Source organism: Macrotis lagotis, chromosome X (genome assembly GCF_037893015.1).
Source record: "Macrotis lagotis isolate mMagLag1 chromosome X, bilby.v1.9.chrom.fasta, whole genome shotgun sequence".
In the NCBI taxonomy this organism is placed as follows: domain Eukaryota; kingdom Metazoa; phylum Chordata; class Mammalia; order Peramelemorphia; family Peramelidae; genus Macrotis; species Macrotis lagotis.
The window spans coordinates 259,511,870-259,534,115 of NC_133666.1; the positions used below are offsets into that span (position 1 = coordinate 259,511,870).

At 32.5% G+C, this 22,246-nt stretch overlaps 1 protein-coding gene across 2 annotated transcripts in view; it reads right to left on the minus strand.

Annotated features, from left to right (window-relative positions):
• The window catches only part of IPO11 (importin 11), a 196,945-nt gene that overhangs the window by 128,296 nt on the left and 46,403 nt on the right, over positions 1-22,246 (minus strand). For both annotated transcript variants that reach the window (XR_012471534.1, XM_074200996.1), the window contains exons 8-16: positions 20,641-20,689; positions 16,972-17,042; positions 13,601-13,793; positions 12,646-12,798; positions 11,238-11,281; positions 8,255-8,345; positions 4,193-4,240; positions 3,533-3,638; positions 2,420-2,546 (exon numbers count right to left, since the gene is read on the minus strand). Coding sequence is in view for 1 of the 2 variants with exons in the window: in XM_074200996.1 (XP_074057097.1) it covers positions 2,420-2,546; positions 3,533-3,638; positions 4,193-4,240; positions 8,255-8,345; positions 11,238-11,281; positions 12,646-12,798; positions 13,601-13,793; positions 16,972-17,042; positions 20,641-20,689 (882 nt within the window). In the remaining variant the exon portion in view is untranslated. The remainder of the gene's footprint in view (positions 1-2,419; positions 2,547-3,532; positions 3,639-4,192; positions 4,241-8,254; positions 8,346-11,237; positions 11,282-12,645; positions 12,799-13,600; positions 13,794-16,971; positions 17,043-20,640; positions 20,690-22,246) is intronic.

Genomic DNA, 22,246 nt, shown 5'->3' on the forward strand with positions numbered 1-22,246 from the left:
AGATTCTTGCCAGAGTTCTTCTCAATAGGCTGATTCTTCACCTGGAAGATGATCACCTACCTCCCTGAGACCCAGTTTGGCTTCAGAAAGGGTAGAAGAACAGTTAGTATGGTATTTGCTGCCTAACAATTACAAGAAAAATGCCAAGAGCAGAGGTCTGTATACAACATCTATAGAGCTGACCGAGGACTTTGATATAACATTTGTGAGGGTTTAAGGAAAATTATGTCAAAATTTGGTTGCCCAAAGAAGTTTATCAGTATTGTACGTCAGTCCCATGATGGCATGCATGCACGGGTTCTTGATAGTGGATGATACTCTCAAGATTTCCCAGGCAGCAATGGAGTGGAAACAAGGATGTATCCCTGCTCCCATACTAATTTTAGCATGATGTTTTCAGCCTTGTTATCAAATGCCTTCATTGAGGATGAACAAGATCTCAAGGTTAGCTACAGTACTGATAGCAAATTCTTCAATTTGAAAAGGCTACAAGCCAAGGTGAAAGTGGAGGGAGTGTTGGTGCATGGTCTTCTGTTGCAGGTGACTGTACACTCAATGCAGCCTCTGAAGCTGAGATGCAACAAAGTATGAATCGATTACCTGCTGCTTGTGCTAATTTTGGTCTAACAAGAAAACACAGGTGCTCCAATCAACCAGCATCACACCATCCAAAAAATGGTTGAAGTTTTGAGAACTGTTGACAAGTTCACTTAGCTTGGGGGTATTCTTTCCAAGGAGGTATACATCGATAATGAGGTCGACACACACACACACATTGCCAGAGCTAGCTCAATAGTAAGTGTGGGAGAAAAGAGTATAGACTGACTACCAAACTGAAGGTCTACTGAGCCGTTGTGCTGACTTCATTGCTATAAGCCTGAGAAATTTGGACAGTCTACCAGCATCATGTCAGGAATTGCTTCCATTTAAATTGTCTTAGGAAGATTCTGTAGATCACCTGGCAGAAGAAGATACCAGACACTGAGGTCCTTTCTCGAGCTAAACTACCTAGCATTCCAATATTAGTATACAGAGAATAACTATGATGGGCTACACATGTTATTAGAATGCCAGATGTACATTCACCCAAAAAACTCTTTTCTGGAGAAATCACATAGTTGCAAGTGCTCACAAGGGGGTCAGAAGAAGTGATCCCGAGACACCCTAAAGGTCTCATTGAAGAACTTTAGAACTGATTGTACTGCATTGGAGACAATGGCACAAGACTGCCCAACAAGGTGTGGCCTCCTCAGTGAGGGGGCTGCACTCTAGAAGGAAGACAGAATTGAAGCAGCTCAAAAGAAATGTGACATCTGTAAGTTTAGATTACCTAGTCCAGGTTTTCACATGGACTATTTGTGCCCAACCTGTGGTAGAGCATTTCAAGCTTGTATTGGTCTGATCAGACACAGTCGGACACATGTAATTTGTCTCAAACATAGTGATGTATTGATCTTCAATAACAAAAGACAAGAACCAACCAATCAACTAACCAGTCTATGCGAATCCTAACTCTGATATGGTTTGTGCCTCCATAGTCATGGATTCCACAGCACCTACCTGGTCCATGCCCTTTAGCCATATCCTTTTCTGGAAAAAATGAAGTCTAAAGTGATAATTTTCTTATGGCTCTTTTTTCCTATACCACTGACCTCTCAGTCACACAGGAGTCCAACCTCAGAGTCATTCAATCAGTTGTCTGGCTTGAGGATTCTGCCTCTTTTCTCAGTTGTCTCATACTTTATAGTACACAGACATAACTCAAGTTAAGGTTTTCCTTATCTGTCACCTGAATCATCATAGAAGTCTCCTACTTTGAACTCTGTGTTTCTAGTCTAGTCCCCTAAATCTACTCTCCACCTAATTACCAAATTCTCCAGAAGCTTCAGGGACTTCCTTTGGTCTATAGGATAGGATCCAAACAGAAGGGACTTTCCCCTTTTTTTTTTATGATTTCTTCTGGATACAGGCCTAGTATTGGTATTTCTGGGTCAAAGGGTATGATCAGTTTTAGTGCTCTTCAGAATGGTTGGATCAGTTCACAGCTCCACCAACAACATGGAATTGGAAAAATAAAATATCAAGTAGATATTTTATATCCTCAGATATTTAATAATTAGCTAGCTGTGTGACCTTGGGAAAGTCACTTAACTCCATTGCCTTGCCAAAATAAAATTAAATTAAATTCTAACAATATTCAAATATTTTTTAAAATTAGGTTATTTAGGATATTTTAAAATTAATGAAATTGTCACTGAACACCCCACATCACTATTCATCAATTAGATAAGCATGAATTTATAATGGGGTTTATAAAATGTGCATATAAATTAGTTTAAAAATTTTTTTCCTCAGGTAAAGGACATAAGTAAAATAAAGAAATATTAAGAAAAAAACAAGAGCATTTAGGCATACTTACCACTAAATCTTGGTCTTGAAGCAAACTACAAATTGCCTCATATAACATGGGTCTCAAGTCAGATTTGAATTTCACAGAAACCCACTGTCCAATTAGCCAAATTACCCTGCGTCGCAATGGTTTATACCTAAAAGATGAGGTCAACAGTTTGAGTTAAGTAAAATTTCAGTGGAATTCTGTTTAAGTTCTATTAATGCTTTGATTTTATATTATGAATATTTACAGATTATTATCAGTATTGTGAGACCTCATATAGTGACCTCATCTGAAAGTGCATACCAGATAAACATTTTGCATCTATAGTACTACTCCGCAACTAAACTATCTATCTTCTCTTCCTCTCACTCCCAATTTAATGGGAAACAAATTTCTTGTAGCAAACAGGCAGAGTCAAGCAAAATAAATTCTGTATACAAAAACAGAGTCCATTGACCAGAGGAAACATCAGGCACACTACTGAAGGAGCTATTGCTATTACTGTTTTTAAAGTTGGACAACAAATTTCAGTAAAATGAATAACAGACTGTGAATCTAGAGATCTGGGGTTCTATTCTTTTTCCAATCACTTATTAGTTGTATGACAACAGGCAAATAATTTTTTCAGTCTGGGTCTGACTTTCCCCATCAGGAAAAGGAGAAAATTAGGCTATATCCCTTAGTAGGTTTTTTTCAATTCTAATATTTTATGTTATACTGATTCTTACTTGATATCAATTAATATGAAGAATTCATATTTTTAAAAATTATTTGCTGCACTAGAATAACATTGCATGTTCTGTTTAGTCAAGCCACAATCTTGGAAATACAGGACTTAATTTCAGGTATGGTCTATGCCCCTTACTAGCTGTGTGACCAGGAGTAACTCAAATCTGTTCAATTTTCTTTACATGCAAAAAAAAAAAAAAAAAAAAAGAACAAGAAAATCTAACCAGAGGAAAATCTCCAATTAAAAACAAAGCCATACATAAATCTAAATTACTATTACTTGCTATATTATAATGTAAATAGCAATTTCCTATAGATAGGTGATGATTTCATGTTTCATACACTAATTGACATGACATTCATGCATATGTATAATTATATAGGAAATCTTTCTGAAAAATCACTTACCTATCATGAGTAACTCTTAATTCTGAGAGCAACTGGTTTTTAAACCATTGATCAAAATCCACACTGTCAAATAACTCATAAGCAGCCAATCCAACTGCATTATATACTGTGTAAAAGAAAAACAGAAATTTCAAACCTGTACTTTAGCAAAGACTAATTTTCTGATATTTATCAAATAAGATTCCATCCCTGGAAAACTTTCTTGTAAGAACTAGTCAATGTGGGGCTGTTAGGTAGCACAGTAGACAGAGCATTGGCCAGGGAGTCAGGAGGAATTGAGTTCAAATCCAACCTCAGTCACTTAATAATTGCCTAGTTGTGTGACCTTGGGCAAGTCACTTAACCATATTACCTTAAGTAACTAAAATTTTAAAAAAGAACTAACCAATGCAATATAGGTAAGAAAAAAATAAGATTTTACAAGGGGCTGAAACACCTGTATAAAAATCTATTACTAATGCACAATTACTCTCAAAAAAATACAAAAATTATTTTTACTTGAAACCAGATAAATGACTTCAAAGTCACTTTTTTTTGAAAAAACAATTTATTCAGGTTACTTTAATACCCAGAAAGAGGAGAAATAAAAGGAAATTTTTTTCTCAAGTTACCAATTAAGTTATTTTATTGAAAAAATAAAATGCAGCAAGTTTAACATACCAGCATCTTTGATCAATATTCCATTGGCATTTTCCACATTAGTTGGCCCTTAAATAAACAAGGCAAATAAATTAGCTACTTTAACAAAATAATCTAAATTTGAATCAATTAATGCAATATACATACAAATATAACTCAGAATTTGACAATATTTATAGATAGATAAATTTAAAAATACAATGGAAAAGTAAATTATTGATCTTCACTATTAGAGGATTAAGATTGATTCTATATCATCTTCTTATTGATGCTATTTACAATTAATTGCTTTTGTCTTGTAACTGCTTAAATCATGGGTCATGGGTCATGTAACAAGCAGATCTAAACTTGGTTCAGAATTCAGCTAGTCTACAATGGGCAAAGTTAAAAAATCCAGCTCTCCTGCTAATCACTAATGTAGTCTTCCCTAAAGGAATTCAGTTAACCTTGAGGTATTCATGTGAATACATAAGAGCAGGATCTAATAACAACACCAAGATATCCTTCAAGGATGTCTGATTTGCTGTACAAACAGTCTGACCCACTATCTCATACCTGGACTCAAGCAATGAGCACTTCTTAGCCTCCCAGGGAGAAGAAGGGGTTATTGCTAGCCCCAATACCAAATTTCCAACCAATCATGTGGTTCATTGCACCTCACCAATCATGTTGTCTATAACTCTATGATGTCACTTACTCTGTTCTGTTCTTTGTCCTGTACTCCTAAAAGCTATAAAAGGGTCGTTGCCCTTCTGCTCAGAGTCTCTGGCATTGATGGAGGCAATCCACTGACACTTTTCTTGACAGGCAGTACTGACCAAGATAATAAATATTATCTTGGTCAGAGAATTGCCTCATGTCAACTTTTGTTAAATATCACCTAATAATAAATAATGGAGAACTGGTCAGAATATTCCAAAAGTATAGATTTTTATAGGGTATTTTCAAACTAACAAGTGAATAAGAGGATGTAATATTATAAGACTTCACTTGAAACCAAAAAATGGCATCATACAATGAAAAATTTTTTAAGGACCTGAATTTTGCACAGCTTCAATTCCGCTACCTGGATTAATTAGTACAATCCAATTCATTTCAAGCTGAAACAAACACATAGTGATAGAGTCAATAAGCATTTATGAAATACTTGTTATATGCCAGGCACTGTGCTAAAGCCTGGGAAGAGAAAAAAAGGCAAACAATGCAGTCGGCCCTCAAGGAGCTCATATTCCAGTGAACAAAAACTATATACAAGAAAAATACAACATAAATAGAAAGGGGGGGGGGGGAGACTAACAGGGCAGGGAAGAGATTGGGGATAAGGGGAAAGGGAGATGGGATTGGAAAGGCCTCCTGGATAAGGTGGGATTTAAACTGAACCCTGAAAAAAGCAGAGAAGTTAAGAGGTGGCAAAGAAGTACAGCATTCCAGTAATGAAGTCAGTCAATAAAAAAGAATGGAGCTGGGAGAAGGAGTACAATTTTAGAGAGACAGTAAATAGGGCAGGGTTGCTGAAGCATGTATTATGCAGAGAAGAGTAGTGTTAAGATTATAAAGGGCAGGAGAGGTTAGGTTGTGGAAGCAACAGAAACTGACTGAAATTTACTATGGGGGTTGAAAGATAAAGGAAGAGCATGACATGGTTAGACTATTAGAATACTGTAAGAAAATCACTTTGGCAATTGAGTGAAGGATGGATTCATATGGGAAGAGCCTTGAGACTGAAAAGCCAATTAAAAAATTATTACAATTGTCCAGGCACAAAGTGATGAAGATCTTCACTATCATGAGTAGAAATATGGGGACTTATATGAGAGATGTTGTAAAGGCAGAAATCACAAGACTTGGGAAGAGTATGTGACATATAAAAAAACCATATACAGTGCTTATTCCGATTTTCCTGAAATAGTTTAAAACAGACAAATGAGGTTATTTCTGCAATAAGCAGAGAATAGATTACTAGCTCCAAAATAAAATGGGCATCAAAAAAAGACAAACTTGGTAATGTTTGAAAAGTCGGCAACCTATATATATTAGTTTATGCATGAAATAGAATCATTCATTTTAAGATGTTGTTCCAGAAACATCTTAGATTCAAGGATGCTTTCCATAAATGCTTACTGTGACATATATTAGTCCTTAGTATATTAGAAAAAAGCCCACCTATAATGGAATATAAAATTACTAAATTTTTTTAAATTCTCCATTAAAAAATAATAAAAAGCATATTAAAATTAAAAATAGTAATGGTATTATATGTACACATAGAAGGAAAATGGTCACTTGAGCTTAGGAAAAGGACAATAAGAAAACTGGTACTTTCTTCAAAAGAGATTTGCCTATTAGGTGACATGACTAACATAAGATGGTAGTATATTTAATTGCTAAAGATGAATGAAAAATCAGGCTAAGAAAGCCTAATGAAAATGTTCAATTCATGCAATTCTCTACATATTAATTTATATTATCAAACAACATTCAGCTCTAATTATTACTTCTAAAATGGGCTCTTTTATTATCAAAAATTAGTATTACTAGGTCCTGACCATGTTAACCATCAATAAACCTGGACTCCAAAAACAGAGAAATTAACATTTGAAAATGTGTTAAGACTATCAATATAGAATAACCAGTAACCGTGAGTTAGACTCAAGTTTCAAAAAACTGTTAGCTCTACATAAGGAATGAAATGAAATAGTGTATGATGTGAAGGAAGCTGAAATAATTCAAAAAGTAATTAAGCAAAATAACACCAAATCTGTCAGCAAGATTAAACTCAATGCTCTTCATGTAGATAAACAAGAATTGGCTATGCATAAAAAAGTTCAATCCATGAAACACACTATATAAACTAAACATACAAAAAATAAAAAAGGAAATTTTAAGAATGCACATGTCAAGAATGCACATTAAGAATGCTCATTTTGGGGTGGCTAGGTGGCGCAATGGATAGAGCACTGGCCCTGGAGTCAGGAGTACCTGAGTTCAAATCTGGCCTCAGACACTTAATAATTACTTAGCTGTGTGGCCTTGGGCAAGCCACTTAACCCCATTGCCTAACAAAAAAAAAAAAAAAAACCTAAAAAAATGCTCATTTTTATTTTAAAATATCAAAAAGTAGAAATGGGGCAGTGAGGGAAAAGGGAATGACATATCAAGAGATACAAGAGACAGACTGAGCACATACAAGGAGGCGAAAAAACAAGGTGATTTTAGCAAACAATGAGATGTCTAAAGACAAGTATTTGACTTTTGGCAATGGTACAAATCTTTACAGAAACTTACTAAAGACATTCACAACAACATATAACATTCACACCAAAATATTGCAAAAAATGGAATTTCAAAGATTTGATATTGATAGAAGAAAAGACTATGCTAAAAAAGTGGCATGAACAGTTCTTTGCAAAAAGAAACTGAGAAAACGATAGGAAAATAAGAGAAAGATAAAAAGGAAATGAGCAAAGATGTCAGAGAATGGGGAAGAGAGGAAAAGTAAATTATCAAAGCTGAATGAACAAGAGAAAAAACAAATTCTCTACAGTATCTTGCCTACTTACTCAAAAAGCTTTAATGAACAGATTTCCTACCAACCAACTCCTTGCAGGAAAAAAAAATTAGTATTTCTCTTATAATATTTAAACCATTCTCAACATAGAAAAAATATTTTTGCACTGTAATATTACAAAGTATTTTAGCTAAGAAGCAACTTTGTAACCAATCAATCACAATATAACAACATATTAAAGTCACTATGAGTTGACATGATACTATGTAACAACTCAACGAGCAACATACACTAGCAGGAGAGGAGTACAAAAGCCAAATTCCTACATACAATTCCTCTCCCTCAACAACCAGTTGAATCAAGAAGTATTTCTGCAGAAACCAATGTTTTGCATCTTTCAGTGTGATTAATAATTTTTACCACCCACTTATAATAACAAAGTAGATCATATGGAAGGAACAACAAATATCAAATTTGAAGTAAATAAAAAAATATGCTTTCAACACAGAATCAGAATGGCCCCAATGCAATGGATTAATATGAACTGAAAATGTAAAATGATATAAAAATATTACCTTGCAGTGTTTGTACCATTTCTAAAAGTATAGGTGTTAGAGTCTGATTATATTCGTGGAATATGTCTATAAACAGCACTTCAGTGCAAGGCTAAAAAGGAAAAAGGAAAAAAAGAAATAATCTATAATAAAAACAAACCTCCAAAAGTTAACAATCTTAAAACCATGTTGATAAATATAAATCTAAATTAGTCAACATTTTTATTTTAAAACATGAAAATCATTTATTACTTGGTTGGCAAAATCAAACTCTGAAATATGAGAGTATTATTTTATAACAGTAGTCATATGGTTCAAAAATAATATGCATTTTACTATATTTATATTGGTATAAAATAGGGTTAAAAGTCATGAGTTAAATCCCCCTAAAAATATTATTCTTCAATTTTTCCAAGTATTTTTCAAACATTATGGCTTTTATGAATATAATTCAAGGTATTTTAATTTGAAGTTTTAGTATAATACATTACTAATAAAGAGCAAAGAAAGAACACATTTTTAAACTTAAAAGCAGAAAATAAAAATATTAAAGATTTGTCATTTTTAAAAGCCACTTTTCTCACAATAATTTTGTAATAAAGTCAGTATTATCTTACACAATGTGATGTAAGAAAAACACAAAAGCTGGAGTGATTTATTTAACTAGGTCAGACTATAAATAAGTAATTGTGCCAGGTTACAGATCCCACTTTCTACTGAATCAAGATTGATATTCTTTTCCCTAAATTACATATCCACTTAATATGAGTAATGCAAATAAAAATCATTCCAATGCTCTGTGGCCTATTGATCTCAGAATTTAACCTTAATAATTCTCAGGAAGTACTAAAAGTGGTTTTGAGTATTTCTCATTCAAACTTCATCATGATACGGATAAGTTAAAAAAAAATAACATAGTTAATACTTAAAAGATTTGTTTCTTTTAAAAGCCATAAAATTTGTTAATTTTAAGAATTACAGAATTCAAAAGTGGACATGGATTTCAGAAATCTTCTACATCTAACTTCTACTTAAATTTGAGATAGAATTGTTGAAAAATGCTATGTGCTAATTAATAAAAAGATTTTCATGTTAGGTCTATATCTTCTTCTCTTTCCCCTAGTTTGACTTCCTCTAATCAAAAAGAATCTAATCCCTTTAGCATAAAAGACTTTCAGACATTAAAAAGGTAATCACTGATCTTTGGTTCCTCAAAATGAAATTGAATGTTTTGTCTAATCTGCAAGTGTCTCCTTGGTAGTTTGCTATAATACTAAATGTGTCTATTTAGACAGAATTACAATTTTTTATTATTTAGACAGAATTACAATTTTTTATTTTATTATCACAACCCAATCATGAATATTTATTATCAGTCATTCTTTATTTCTTTAAATTTGTAGCCATAGCTGTGTAGGTTTTGAATGCAATGTTGTAGACTAACTCCTAGACATTCAATGAATTTTGTGCTATTGTGTTGTAGCATTTCTTTTAAGCTATTGATTTTTGCAGACTTGCTATTTTACTTATGCTTTTACATCTTTATTAGTTCTTTTCTTGATTCTCTGGTTTTTTATAAATATATACTCAGAGGTTAATATGGCAGAATTTGGCCTTAAAGCTATATTTTCCTTACCTTTAATATAAAGCATTATTTCATTAGTAAATGAATAATTTTTTTCTCTTATTTGTGTAAAAAAATAAAAAAAATAATCATCAGTTTTTAATTACTTAGTTTACTTTGCTTTAGTCTTCTTTCTTCCAGGTTAGATATTACAAGTTTTTTAAAACCAGTTCTTATAAGGCATATTCTCTAGTCATCTGGATACCTTGGGGTTGCCGTTCTCCTGGACAAAGTCCAATTGGTCTTTATTTTTTTTAAAAATATGACATTTACATCTGTGAACTATAGATTTGACCTGACCAAGAGTGATCAAAGGGAATATTATTTCCCTTGTTCTAGAAGGGACATCTTGGATTAAAATATTAAATTTTGGTGGGCAAGTTAGACTTCATACTGAACTTATGGTGGAACTAAAATCCAGATCTTCTTAAAAACATCTTCCCGTCTTCTATTCTAGGGAAACTGCTATTTTGGACTCAATCTAGTAGTTAAATTTTATCCTATTAAACTGAATCTTATTTTATGCTGTTGAGATCTTTATTTATTAGGATTCTGTGTACAGCACTCTTCACAATTTTGTGACATCTGCCAATATGACAAATATGCAAAATTAACAAAAAAAGTTGAATTACATTCCAGTAAGATTATATTCCAATAACATCTTTCTCATGTATATTTTTAAACTTAAAACACTGAAAGAATTATATCCATATAAATCTAAATGCACCACATTAACATAACACCTTTAAGCAAAATGTAAGGAAAGAACTAAAAAAAATTGTTATAAAAAGAAATGTTCACATGGCTACATAGTACCACAAAATACACTACTGTCAGCAGTTAAATTTACACCCCAGAAAATGCATGCTTTACATTCTTCTGTCACAGAATAAATAATTACTGCTGAAAGACACAATGATGCATATTTAAAAGAATGAATTAATTGACAACTTCTTATATTTTAATATAATAGGTAAGTGGAAATTATGATATATGCTCAAAAAAGTCTTCTATTTGCACAGTGGGCAATTATCTAATGAATGAAATTATAAAAGGTTGGAAAACTTTCAGCTAGCTAGCAAAATCAGTTCTAATTTGGAATAAGGACATCACTCCAAAAATGTATTTGTGCTATTAAAATAAGTTGTTTTATCTTTCACTGATGGTTCAAATTAATTCAAGGAATAATTTAACTATTAGGAGAGGTTACCTACTAAGTTCAAAGCAAGTCTCTGTTGTAAAGAACTGACTGGTAACAAACCATAAACACAAATTAACACTAAGTGTTTCTTAACACAAAGTGTTTCTGAATTTCAACTTCATTATTCCCTATCAAAATCTAGAAAATCAATAGCATTCTTCTATTACTTCATTGCTTACCCTTAAACTATATTTCCAAGAATCTCCTCCTGTCTCTTCCACAGCTGTAATAAAATAATGCACATGAGTATCCAGTTATAGCAAAAATTTTATTAGTGATATACTACAAAAGTAAGCTGTTGTAATTTCCTTACAGATAATAAAATTCATATGTAATATGTTGAATGCTACATCTAAATATTGCAATAGTTAACATTAGCCATGAGTCTTTGAGAGAAAAACACAAAACACATAGAGCAACTTGATGTTAATTATACACAAAAATTCATAACATAAGGCAGTTCCAAAAGTGCTTGTCATACGCAGACAAGGTTGAATCAATTTCACCACTTTAATATTGACACTCGCCAAACTTTTATTAGTATAGCTAGGATATCTTGGAACAGAAAAAGGATTAGTTCATACTTTTCTATATTTCCAATTTACTAAACTGATATTTACTATAAAAATGATTCAGTAGTTTCAAAACTCATAAGCTTACTTTCTGTAATAGACAAAAGGTTTATTTATTTAATACAAAAGGCAAAATATGATGCCTTAGGCATCAGTTTTGCATGATAATAGAGGATAGATTACTTCAGAAATTAAGGTGCATATTTGCATGTGATCAAGTAAGTAACCTGTGATTACTCATTGCCATTACTGTGATGGTCTCAGAGAATATTCTTCCTCTACAAAGATGGAGAAGTGGCAGAAGCTGGGAAGCAGACTACAAGACATAAAGGTCAAGTAAGCTGCCCAGAATCACAGAACTTTAGATGTCCAAAGCAGGACTTGTACTCCAAAGTCCATTATCATACTATCCATCATCTCAAATTCCAATGCACTATTTACTCTTCCTATCAAATATATACACTCCCTGATTATGAAGTCTGAAACAAGTATAAAGAGAACTTTAAAAAATCTTTTATCTCCAATTCAGTTATTTCAATATAAATCTAAAATATGTGAAAAACATCATGCCCTATGTAATCAGAAAAGCATAATGATAGGTATGATACTTAACTAATTCATAAAACTACTTGGCCATTTTAATATGTGATATTTTATATAGTAGTTTATTAATTCTCTTTATAATGAATGCATTTTGCTTCCATAACAAGTAAACAATATTCAGGAAAAAAATTTCTCAAATGAAAAGAAAAAAGTGAGTAAATCATGGAGTACTGATCTGACAAAACTAAAATTCTAATAAAAAAGAATAACAGTCAATCCTTTCCAACTTTTGATTCTTAAATAAGTTGACCAGTCTTTTTCTAAAACTGGAAAAATAAGCATGATAAAAATTAATAATCTTAAAAACAAGTACTAGATGGCATATATGCTATAAAAAGATAACACACCCAATCCTCCAACAAAAAAGTGTATGTATATCATTGAAGGAAAAAAACATCATCTTAAATCTTACTGAAGCCTTCTGGATCTTCTTCCCACATTGTCAGTTCTTCCTCTGTTAGTAGAAAATAATGAGTAACTAATCTTCTACAAATCTCTGTCAAAGTTGGGTATGTAAAGAAAGACATCTTAATTTTATGTGCTTCAAGGGTTTCAGGACTGCTATCTGAAATAAATAAAACATCATCAGACATTCTAATAAAGCTAGATTTGAGTGTGAAACCCAACTAAAGACATTTTTCAATTATGTAGGTTAGTTTTTCCTGCTTTTCTTTCCAACTATTTTATTCTTTACTAAAAGGTAAAGGAGAATGGGAATGAATTCGAGTGGAAATAAAAGTGACAAACACAAAGGATAATAAAATTTTATTTTTAAAAAAGATTCAATTGCTTTAGATGTTCTGCATATGTAATAACATTAATGAAGAAAAAGGTTGTCCTTTTTTTTAAAATTCAAAGCTAATTTTCAGAGATTTCTAAACATTCATATAAGCAACAGCTAGATCATATTAACAAACCTAGGATGCCTTTTTAAAAACTAAAAAAGAAAGTCTCATATTTAATAAATGCCCATCTAATCAGAACTACCTAAGGAAATATGTTGAACTTAGTAACTGAAAAGAGAAATTTAGCCCCCTGTTTTACTGGGGCACTACATAACATGAATTTTTTTAATCATCTCAGCAGTTCTAAATCCTTAAAAAAAAAATGAAAAAAATATAAACTAGGCTTTGGGATCCTTTATAAAAACAGGAACACTAACAAATAACCCTAAAAGAAAGCTGCCTTACTGAACAATATATATAAAATAGTTCTAAATCACAATTCTGAAGTTTCTATAGAATTTTTAAGATTACTAAAGTTTTAAATAAAGCTTAAAAACGCAAATTTAGATACATCTTCCTAAAAGTTCCATGATGAATTAAAAACAAACAGCAGAATAAAGAGAAATACTAATGAAGTCTTACCTTCAACATTTTTTGATGGCTTATAAGCATAATTTTTGACAATCATTTTAATTAGATTCATGCACTGAACGATGAATCGCTCAAATGTGATTCCTTCACCCACTTCTGTAAAAACATAGCTTACTGCAAACTCCAGTGATCGTTGAATGAGAGGAGTGAAAGAAAAAGGATGTTGGTCCAAAAAATCTAAAAGCTTTCAAAACAAAGTAAAACAAGATTAGAGTTCCAAAATTCAAAAAAAAATTATTCCAATATCATATGCTATATGACAAACCTTGATTTTAAAATAATGTACAACTATAAATATGCATAAGGCAATTTTTTTGCTTTAATACATTGCATCTTGCTAGGTCTCTTTTATTGGTCATACTATAGGACCATGTCATAAAGGACAAACAATATTGGAATATTGGACCTTTTAGTACTTTTAAGTACTTTACCATGAATCTATATAATGAGTTCTGCAAACATGGTTAATGATATAAAACAAGGTTCATTGTTAAAAAGATACTAAAAATCAAACTGACAACTATGAATTTCACCTTAGAAAAAAAATATAAAAAGACACATGCAAAAAAACAGTACTCTGAGATTGCAATTATTCAAATTTTGGCTCTAATTCTCCCAGCATAACCAAAAAAAGGAATATTCTAGAAAAGCATTTTAATTTTCTTATTTTAAAGGCATATATTTACAAGTAAATCCACACTCAATCTTATACATTTTTTTCTTTCTATACTAAGGAATATATGTAGTCTACACAAAGAAAAGGGTTTATTTATTTATTTATTTAAGTGAAAGGATTTCATGAACAGACTTTCCTAAATGCTGATAGGGGAAAATATACTTCAAATTTTGATTCAAACAGTGAATTCTCTCCTAAAAAAATAGCAAGTCCCTAATGAGGTATATGTTATTCTACAAAATATTTAATGTTGCAATTTTGAGACATTTTTCTATTATTCAACCAGTCTCTTAGATTCCTTCCCATTCCAAAATTCATGAATCCATGAGTTGTTTAAGATAGCTAGATGAAAGCAATCACAATTTAATGCTAAAAAGAAGTTTAAATTTTAGAGCACTGGCCCTGGAGTGAAATGAGTTCAAATGTGACCTCAAATATTTGGCACCTTATTTATTAGCTGTGTAACACAAACTCTAGACAAATTGACTCTGAATGACTTGCCCCACCCCAGAAAAAGAAAACTAAGTAATTTTTATATACTGTTCTCTCCTTTCAAACTATAACACTAACAGCTAAAACTGAACTGTTAAAGAAAGATGGAAAAAAAGACTACAAGAATCAAGATTTATGATCTAAACTAAGGAACTCTTCTAGGAGAGCTGTATAAAATTGATCTCCCTGACCTTAGTGACCAAATCTGTCCACAAAATTCTTCTTGTTCCATAAAGACCCTCTCCCTGCACCACCCACAATCACTCAAACACCCTCTTCTAAAGTTCACACTATAGGAATTGTTCACACTTTACAACTCATATGATGGTTATTGTGCACAAACTACCATGTCATCATCTATCCTTTCTCAATCTCCCACACTGTGCCTTTGCCCTGGCCATTTCTCATGCCTGGAATGCACTTTCTCCTTACTTTCGGCCCCTAGTATCCCTCTCATCCTTGCAGACACATTTCAAACACCATCTTCTCCATGAAGCCTCTCCTGATTCTCTTCTTGAAACCTCCTTATCCTCCTTAACTACTTTTTATTTTGTATTTACTGTGTACATTTACATGCATCTCTCCCAAAAGAGTATACATTCTTTGAGAGCACTAATAAAGAATAAATTCTTTAGTGTCCCAATAGAGTATACATTATTTGAGAGCAGAAACTATTTTTCTTGTTTTTTCCCATTTTATTCCCAGCACATAGAACAGTAATATTCTGATTGATGGACTGATTCCAACCACTTTCATAACCACCAACACCACAACAAATAGCAGCAGCAAAGTTGAAAGGAATGTTTAGGCTGTGCTTCTTCTCTCTATCCTTCCTTCTGTCCCCAACTCCTTTTTCTTTCATCCTACCCCTATACTACTAAGTGAAAATGAGAAGCAGTCTTTCTGACTGGCCACTAATCATATTACAAAGTATATTATAACTGCTTCACTACTTCATGAGTATTAACTACATTTTATTTTATCTTTGGTTTTCTAGCTATCACTAATAAATGGGATAACAAATGGAGAGAATGAACTTATCAAGTGAACAATGACTTTCTATTCTAAGGCAAAATCAGGCAAATTCTACTTCAGGCTGACATATTAGCAGCAACATAAAATTATACAAATTCCTAATTTTGTGTCAATAGTCAGTAGTCAATAAACATTTATTAAGAAACTCATATGATTTATGAAGCACTATGTTAGATGCTGAGGATACAAAAAAGGGGGAAAAGATATGCCCTCAGAGATCTCACAACCTAGTGGGGAAGACAATAAGCAAACAAAAATGCACAAACAAATTATACACAGGATAAATAGGGCATGACCAAATGAAGAAAGGCACAAGAATAAAGAGGAATTGGGAAAGGCTTCCTGTAGAAGATAGGATTTTAGCTGGAGCTTCATGAAAGACAGTAGACAGAGATGAGGAAGAATAGCATTCCAGGCATAGAAGACAGAGAAAATGTTGAGAGTTCTTGTTTGTGGAACAGCAAGGAGTTCCAGTGTCACTCGATCACGGCAAAAAGTAAAGTATAAAAAGACTAGAAAGGTAGAGGAGGGCTAGGAGCAATTAGGATGGGAAAGGATATTCAAGAAAGTTGTGTTATTGGGGATCAGGGGGAGGAGGGAGCCAGGTATCAGAAATGGTTAGCAGAGAGAAGGAAAAGATTTAAGAAGAATGCATTTCATAATAATAAGGCATTTCTGAGGGCACAGTGAAAGGGGCAGATGGAGTTTGGAACTTTAGGGTGGGAGGTTGAGCAGGATGGAAATTAAGAATTGGTGGTAGGGGATGGAGAGTGGGGCCTGGATGATGAGCTACAAGGGTTTGGTTTCATTGGAACATGCAGAGTAAGAGCAGGTGTGAGAATATTAATCAGTGAATGGAAGGCATTGCTCCTCTTCCCAAAGGAGATTGGAGATAAAGCTGGAAACAAGAGGACCACAAGATGGAAGGAAAATAATCCTGCTACACTATTTCTCTTGTTGTTAATGAACACAAAACTATCTCTTTTAGGCTTTCCTATTAATAAACATGCTGAAATTTCCTTATAAAAAAAGGAAATATTTAACCATCAAAATAATAATTTTCTATCTATGTCATTCAAATATAAATAGTATATGCAGCAAAGTATTTTTCAGAATCAAATGGCATTAGATAACTTTTCCCCTTTGCAAGTCAACTTACCACTTTAGTAAAAAGAATGATGGTCTTTTCCAGTCTGTCTCTACATACATTTTCTCTCCCTATGCTTCTACCTATTAAAAAGATAATTGAAGATTCAGTATATAGTTTTATGTTCTCTAAAAATGATTCTTTTGACAGAATATTTCAAAGGTAACACTGTCATGCATATATATTTAAAGTTTAGACAAGAATGAATTCTTTAGTGGCCGAATATATAAACCATAAAAACAAAAGTAAAAATTAGCAATATTAAACCTTATATTACCAATTATAACAGTAACAATATCTAAAACAAAATTGTTAGAAGACACATGAAGACTAAAACCAATGAAGAGTGGGAAAAAAAGCAATTTATACACTAAATACAAAACACATCATTTCCTAAAGATCTCTTTACCCCAAGTTGAAGAGAAAGCTCCATATTATATTTGTCCATTTTATGAAAATTACCTTCCGGGGATGTGAGAAATCTCAAACACTAACACACTGTCGGTGGAGCTGTGAACTCATCCAACCCTTCTGGAGAGCAATTTGGAATTATGCCCAAAGGGCAATAAAAATGTGCATACCCTTTGATCCAGCAATAACACTACTGGCTCTATACCTTGAAGAGATGATGAAAAAGGGTAAAAACATCACTTGTACAAAAATATTCATACAGCTCTGCTTGTGGTGGCAACGAATTGGAAATTAAATGAATGTTCTTCAATTGGAGAATGACTCAACAGACTGTGGTATATGTATGTCATAGAACACTATTCTATTAGAAACCAGGAGGGATCAGAATTCAGGGAAGTATGAAAGGATTTATATGAACTGATACTGAGATGAGCAGAACCAGAAAAATATTGTATACCCGAACAGCAACATGGGGGGTGAAGATCAACTTTGATGGACTTGCTAATTCCATCAGTGCAACAATCAGGGACAATTTTGGGATATCTGCGATGGAGAATAACATCTGTATCCAGAGAGGGAGTTGTGGAGTTTGAACAAAGACTATTATTACCTTCAATTTAGAAAAAAAGAAGTTATCTTATTATGCAATTTTTCTTTATTTTACTTCCTTAAGGATATGATTTCTCTCTCATAACATTCAATTTAGATCAATGTATATATATGAAAACAATGTAAAGACTAACAGACTGCCTTCTGTGTGTGGGGGGAGGGAAACAATAATGGGGGGAAAATTGTAAAATTCAAAATAAACAAAATCTTTCTTTAAAAAAATAAGAAATAAAAAAAATGGACAAACAAAAAAAGAATAAAATTACCTTCCATAACTGCTTTAAATTCAAGATTACAAGTAAGAGTAATAACCATAGAAAAACCATCGTTTTCAAAAGCTATACTAAAATGGGCTACTAAAAAATCTGCACCAAGTAGGATACTTCTAATAAATGTTTGTTCAACTGAACTGATTCCAACAACATGGCAAACTCAAGTAAGACATGAGTTAGCAAGGATAACTCCTTGAGAATCAGTTTTCAGAGAACCAAATTCTCCCTAAAAAAATACACGATACAAAAGAGCAAACTAAGACTGCTTTGCTTAAAAACATGAAGACAGTTATATACTATGAATGTATAAATAAATGAAAATATAGCTTTCTAACATATTTCACATACTTTATATATGTTTAGATATTAGGCTTTTTAATCTGAGGGCTTTTTAATCTGAGAACTGTGAAGTTTTTATTTTAACATATGCAGAAAATTGTATTTCAATTTAATTGATTTCCTTTGCAAATATAGATTTCCAAAACATTCTGAAAAGAGAATCGCCAAAAGAGACTAATGACAATAAAAAAAAAGAAGCATTAAAAACTCTGAGGCTTGATACTATGACAAGATGACTTCTAATTGGTTATATCACTGGGTGTACTTAAACAGGATAAAACTAGTGCTGCTGCAGAATGACAAGGAAATTCAACTTAAGTCAAGTACATGTGTTCACTTAAATAATTATCAGCTAAAGCAGTAGCATGGCTCTCCATTTCCTTATTTCCATTCCCCTCAAACTCAATAGCCTCAATAAATAAATCCCAGGAAGTCTGTCATATTCTAAAGTACTTAAGTAATATTTTTAAGAGGAGCTTAACCTCTGCTGCGCATTGATATATTAAAAAAAAGGATTAAGACATAGTATTGGGGCGGCTAGGTGGCGCAGTGGATAGAGCACCAGCCCTGGAGTCAGGAGTACCTGAGTTCAAATCCAGCCTCAGACACTTAATAATTACCTAGCTGTGTGGCCTTGGGCAAGCCACTTAACCCCACTGCCTGGCAAAAAAAAAAAAAAAAGACATAGTATTGTCATAAAGGAGCTTCTAATCCAATAAAGAAGATAAAACCATACCCAACAGTTAAAAATAAGAAGCATAAAAATGAAATGCTAGAATGTGTGAAACAGCATCCAGCAACTATATATATTAGAATTCAGAGGAAAGGAAGGAATAAGTTACTCAAAGAAGTTACAAAGGCGGAGGAGGTAGGACTCAATTTGGTCCTTAAAGTACAAGAAAGATTGGATAAGCAAGAGAAGGCAATCAATAAACACTATAAAAGAAATATGAAAAAATGAATATACAAAAGTATTTTTCTCAGAGTATACACTATCTGCAACAGAGATCTCATACCAGCAAGTAATTAGGAAATTTGGATAGATAGGTAGGCTGGGACCACAGTCTTTAAAAAATATTTTTATAGTAGATGTAATAAGATTTAAGTATTCACTCAAGGCTGCAAAACAGGAAATAAGTGAAAAGTAGCAGTACAGAAAACACTATGTTGGACATATTAGAAGGAAAGATATTATAACCTGGCATTATAAACGTTGCAGTAATCCAAGGATGATTTAACAAGGGACTACTCTATGGTGATGACAGAAGAAATAGAGAAGGGATGGGTATAAAATATATTCCTTAGGAAAGGTTTCTCTGTATCTGAGTCTAGGAAGGTATGTGAAGCAAAATTTTAGTTATTTAGCTCCTCTGAAATATGAAATCAAAGGATAAGCTCTATGCATCTATGTTTGTAATACATATATGTAGGTCCAAATATGGGAGCACTGCAAATTTCATTCTACTCATGTCTGTATATTTAATAGATATCTGTGTGCATAAATGCATCTAAAATTATAGAGAGAGAGAGAGAGAGAGATGGGGGAGGGAGAGAGGGAGGGAGGGGGAGAGAGAGAGAGAGAGAGAGAGAGAGAGAGAGAAAGAGAGAGAGGTCTCACTTTCCTTTAAACTGGTATTAAATAAATTCAGTTCTCCAGAAGGAAGGCAGCAAAACCCTCCAACCAGCTCTAGTTCTGGCAGGTTGTAGCGGGGTAAAAAGTCCCTTAGTCTGAAGAGATCTCAGGCATTGAAACTATACAGGTTTGGAGTACAGAGACTCAAAGAAGACAAGACTAAGCTTCCCAAATGAGGGGAATGTGTGCCAAACAATCTACATAAAGTAAGGGAGACCTATCTGTATGTACATATACATGCATGCGTATTATGTACATAAATAGATAAAGAAATAAGAGAGAGAGAGAGAGAGATTGATTTTAGGAATCTTGAGTTAATGAGACACATGGCAAATTTCTATACCCAAGCAGCTACAACCCTCAGGAGAAGACCCCACTAGAGACAGCTTTTTAATAAGGAATATCAAGAATACTTACTGCATTCCAAAAACTGTTTTAGGCGCTCAAAAATTCCATGCAGAAAACTCTAGAGAAAAACAAAACTTTGTATTTAATATATAAGTAGTGAAAATTCTGTCCAGTAATTTAATGCTGTAGTTTTTCAATTAGAGAAAATTCATGCCTTCAAGGGAAAAAGAATAACACTAATTATAAAGATCAAGATATATTATGTTAAAGAATGAAATCAAGAAAACCAAATAAAGATATTGATCAAAATAAAATGTGCACAATTATTTCACAGTTTTTTCCCCTGCCCCCCATCCCAAAAAAGGTCAAATAATAAAAATATATCAGTTCAATATAACAAATCACTGCAGTTAAATAAAATAAAAACCAGGTGGAAAGTTTATTGAATAAGCATTAAGCTTACACTATTCTAACATATACATTTCTAAAAAAAATTATTTAAACATGTACTGACCCCAAGAACTTATACTCTAGTATACATGTCAAAGCCATTAATTATGAAAATGTACAAAATTCAGAATAACTAAAAGCATTAGTCTGTGCAGAGTAATGAAGATATTGTTCAAGGTGAGGTAAACAACATTATCCATCAGAGAGCTGAGTTTTCTGTGATTAAAAATTACATGAGTGTGCTAAGTTGAGGTTAGAGGAAGAGAAGGAAGAAAGGGAGAATCATCACCTTATAAAAAGAAGTAAAGAGAAAAGAAAAAGGAAATGCTATCAGTAAATAGGCACTTAGAGAAAAGAGGGAGAACAATGAAATTTAAGCATGTCAAGTGAACAGTTTTGACACAGCAAGTGTAAATCCTGTTCCTTATCCACTGAACATCATGAGTCCTGTGCCTACTATTCAACCAAAAAAAAAAACCACGTATTTCAAAATATATCCTTCCCTTCTACTTCATTAGGTCATGTGACAAAGATGTAGATGATTTCCCTTTTGAATGATTATAGTACTGGCAACAGTAGCCTATGAGGAAATGACATCACAGTGCTGACAAAAGATACAATGCTAATTATGATTAAGAAATATAAAGTACCTAGATATAATAAATTAATATAATAAAATTAGAGGAAGTATTTCTTTATAAACAGAAACCTAAAGTACTCAATAACAACTGAATTTAATATTCAACAACTCAATAAATATGTATTAAGCATTTCTTATGTGCTAGACAATGAAATTTTTAAAAACAAAAGTTAAAAAAACATTGCCATCAAGTTTATAAAACTAGTGGGATAATGGAGATAAAATACAAGTCAAAATATGATTAAATTCATAGAAAGTTAATCAGAGTAGTATTTGATAAACTATAGGAGATGGTCAAAAAATCAGATAATACTGGAACTTAAGTTGGATTCTGAAGGAAAAATAAGCAAAAAAGCATTAAAAAAAGAGGCCAAAAGTGCATGAAAGGGAAAGAAACAAAGTTGTAATCAATGGATATCAATATTCTGTTAGGATTTAGACTTCATAAAGAGCAACATAAAAATAAAGGTTAAAAAACAGATTAGTGTCAAGTTGTAAATGGTCCAAAACTGCATTATAAGCAATAGAAAAGTCACTGAAAACTTGACAGTGGATGAGAGTATTTGCTCATTAGTAACAAAAATT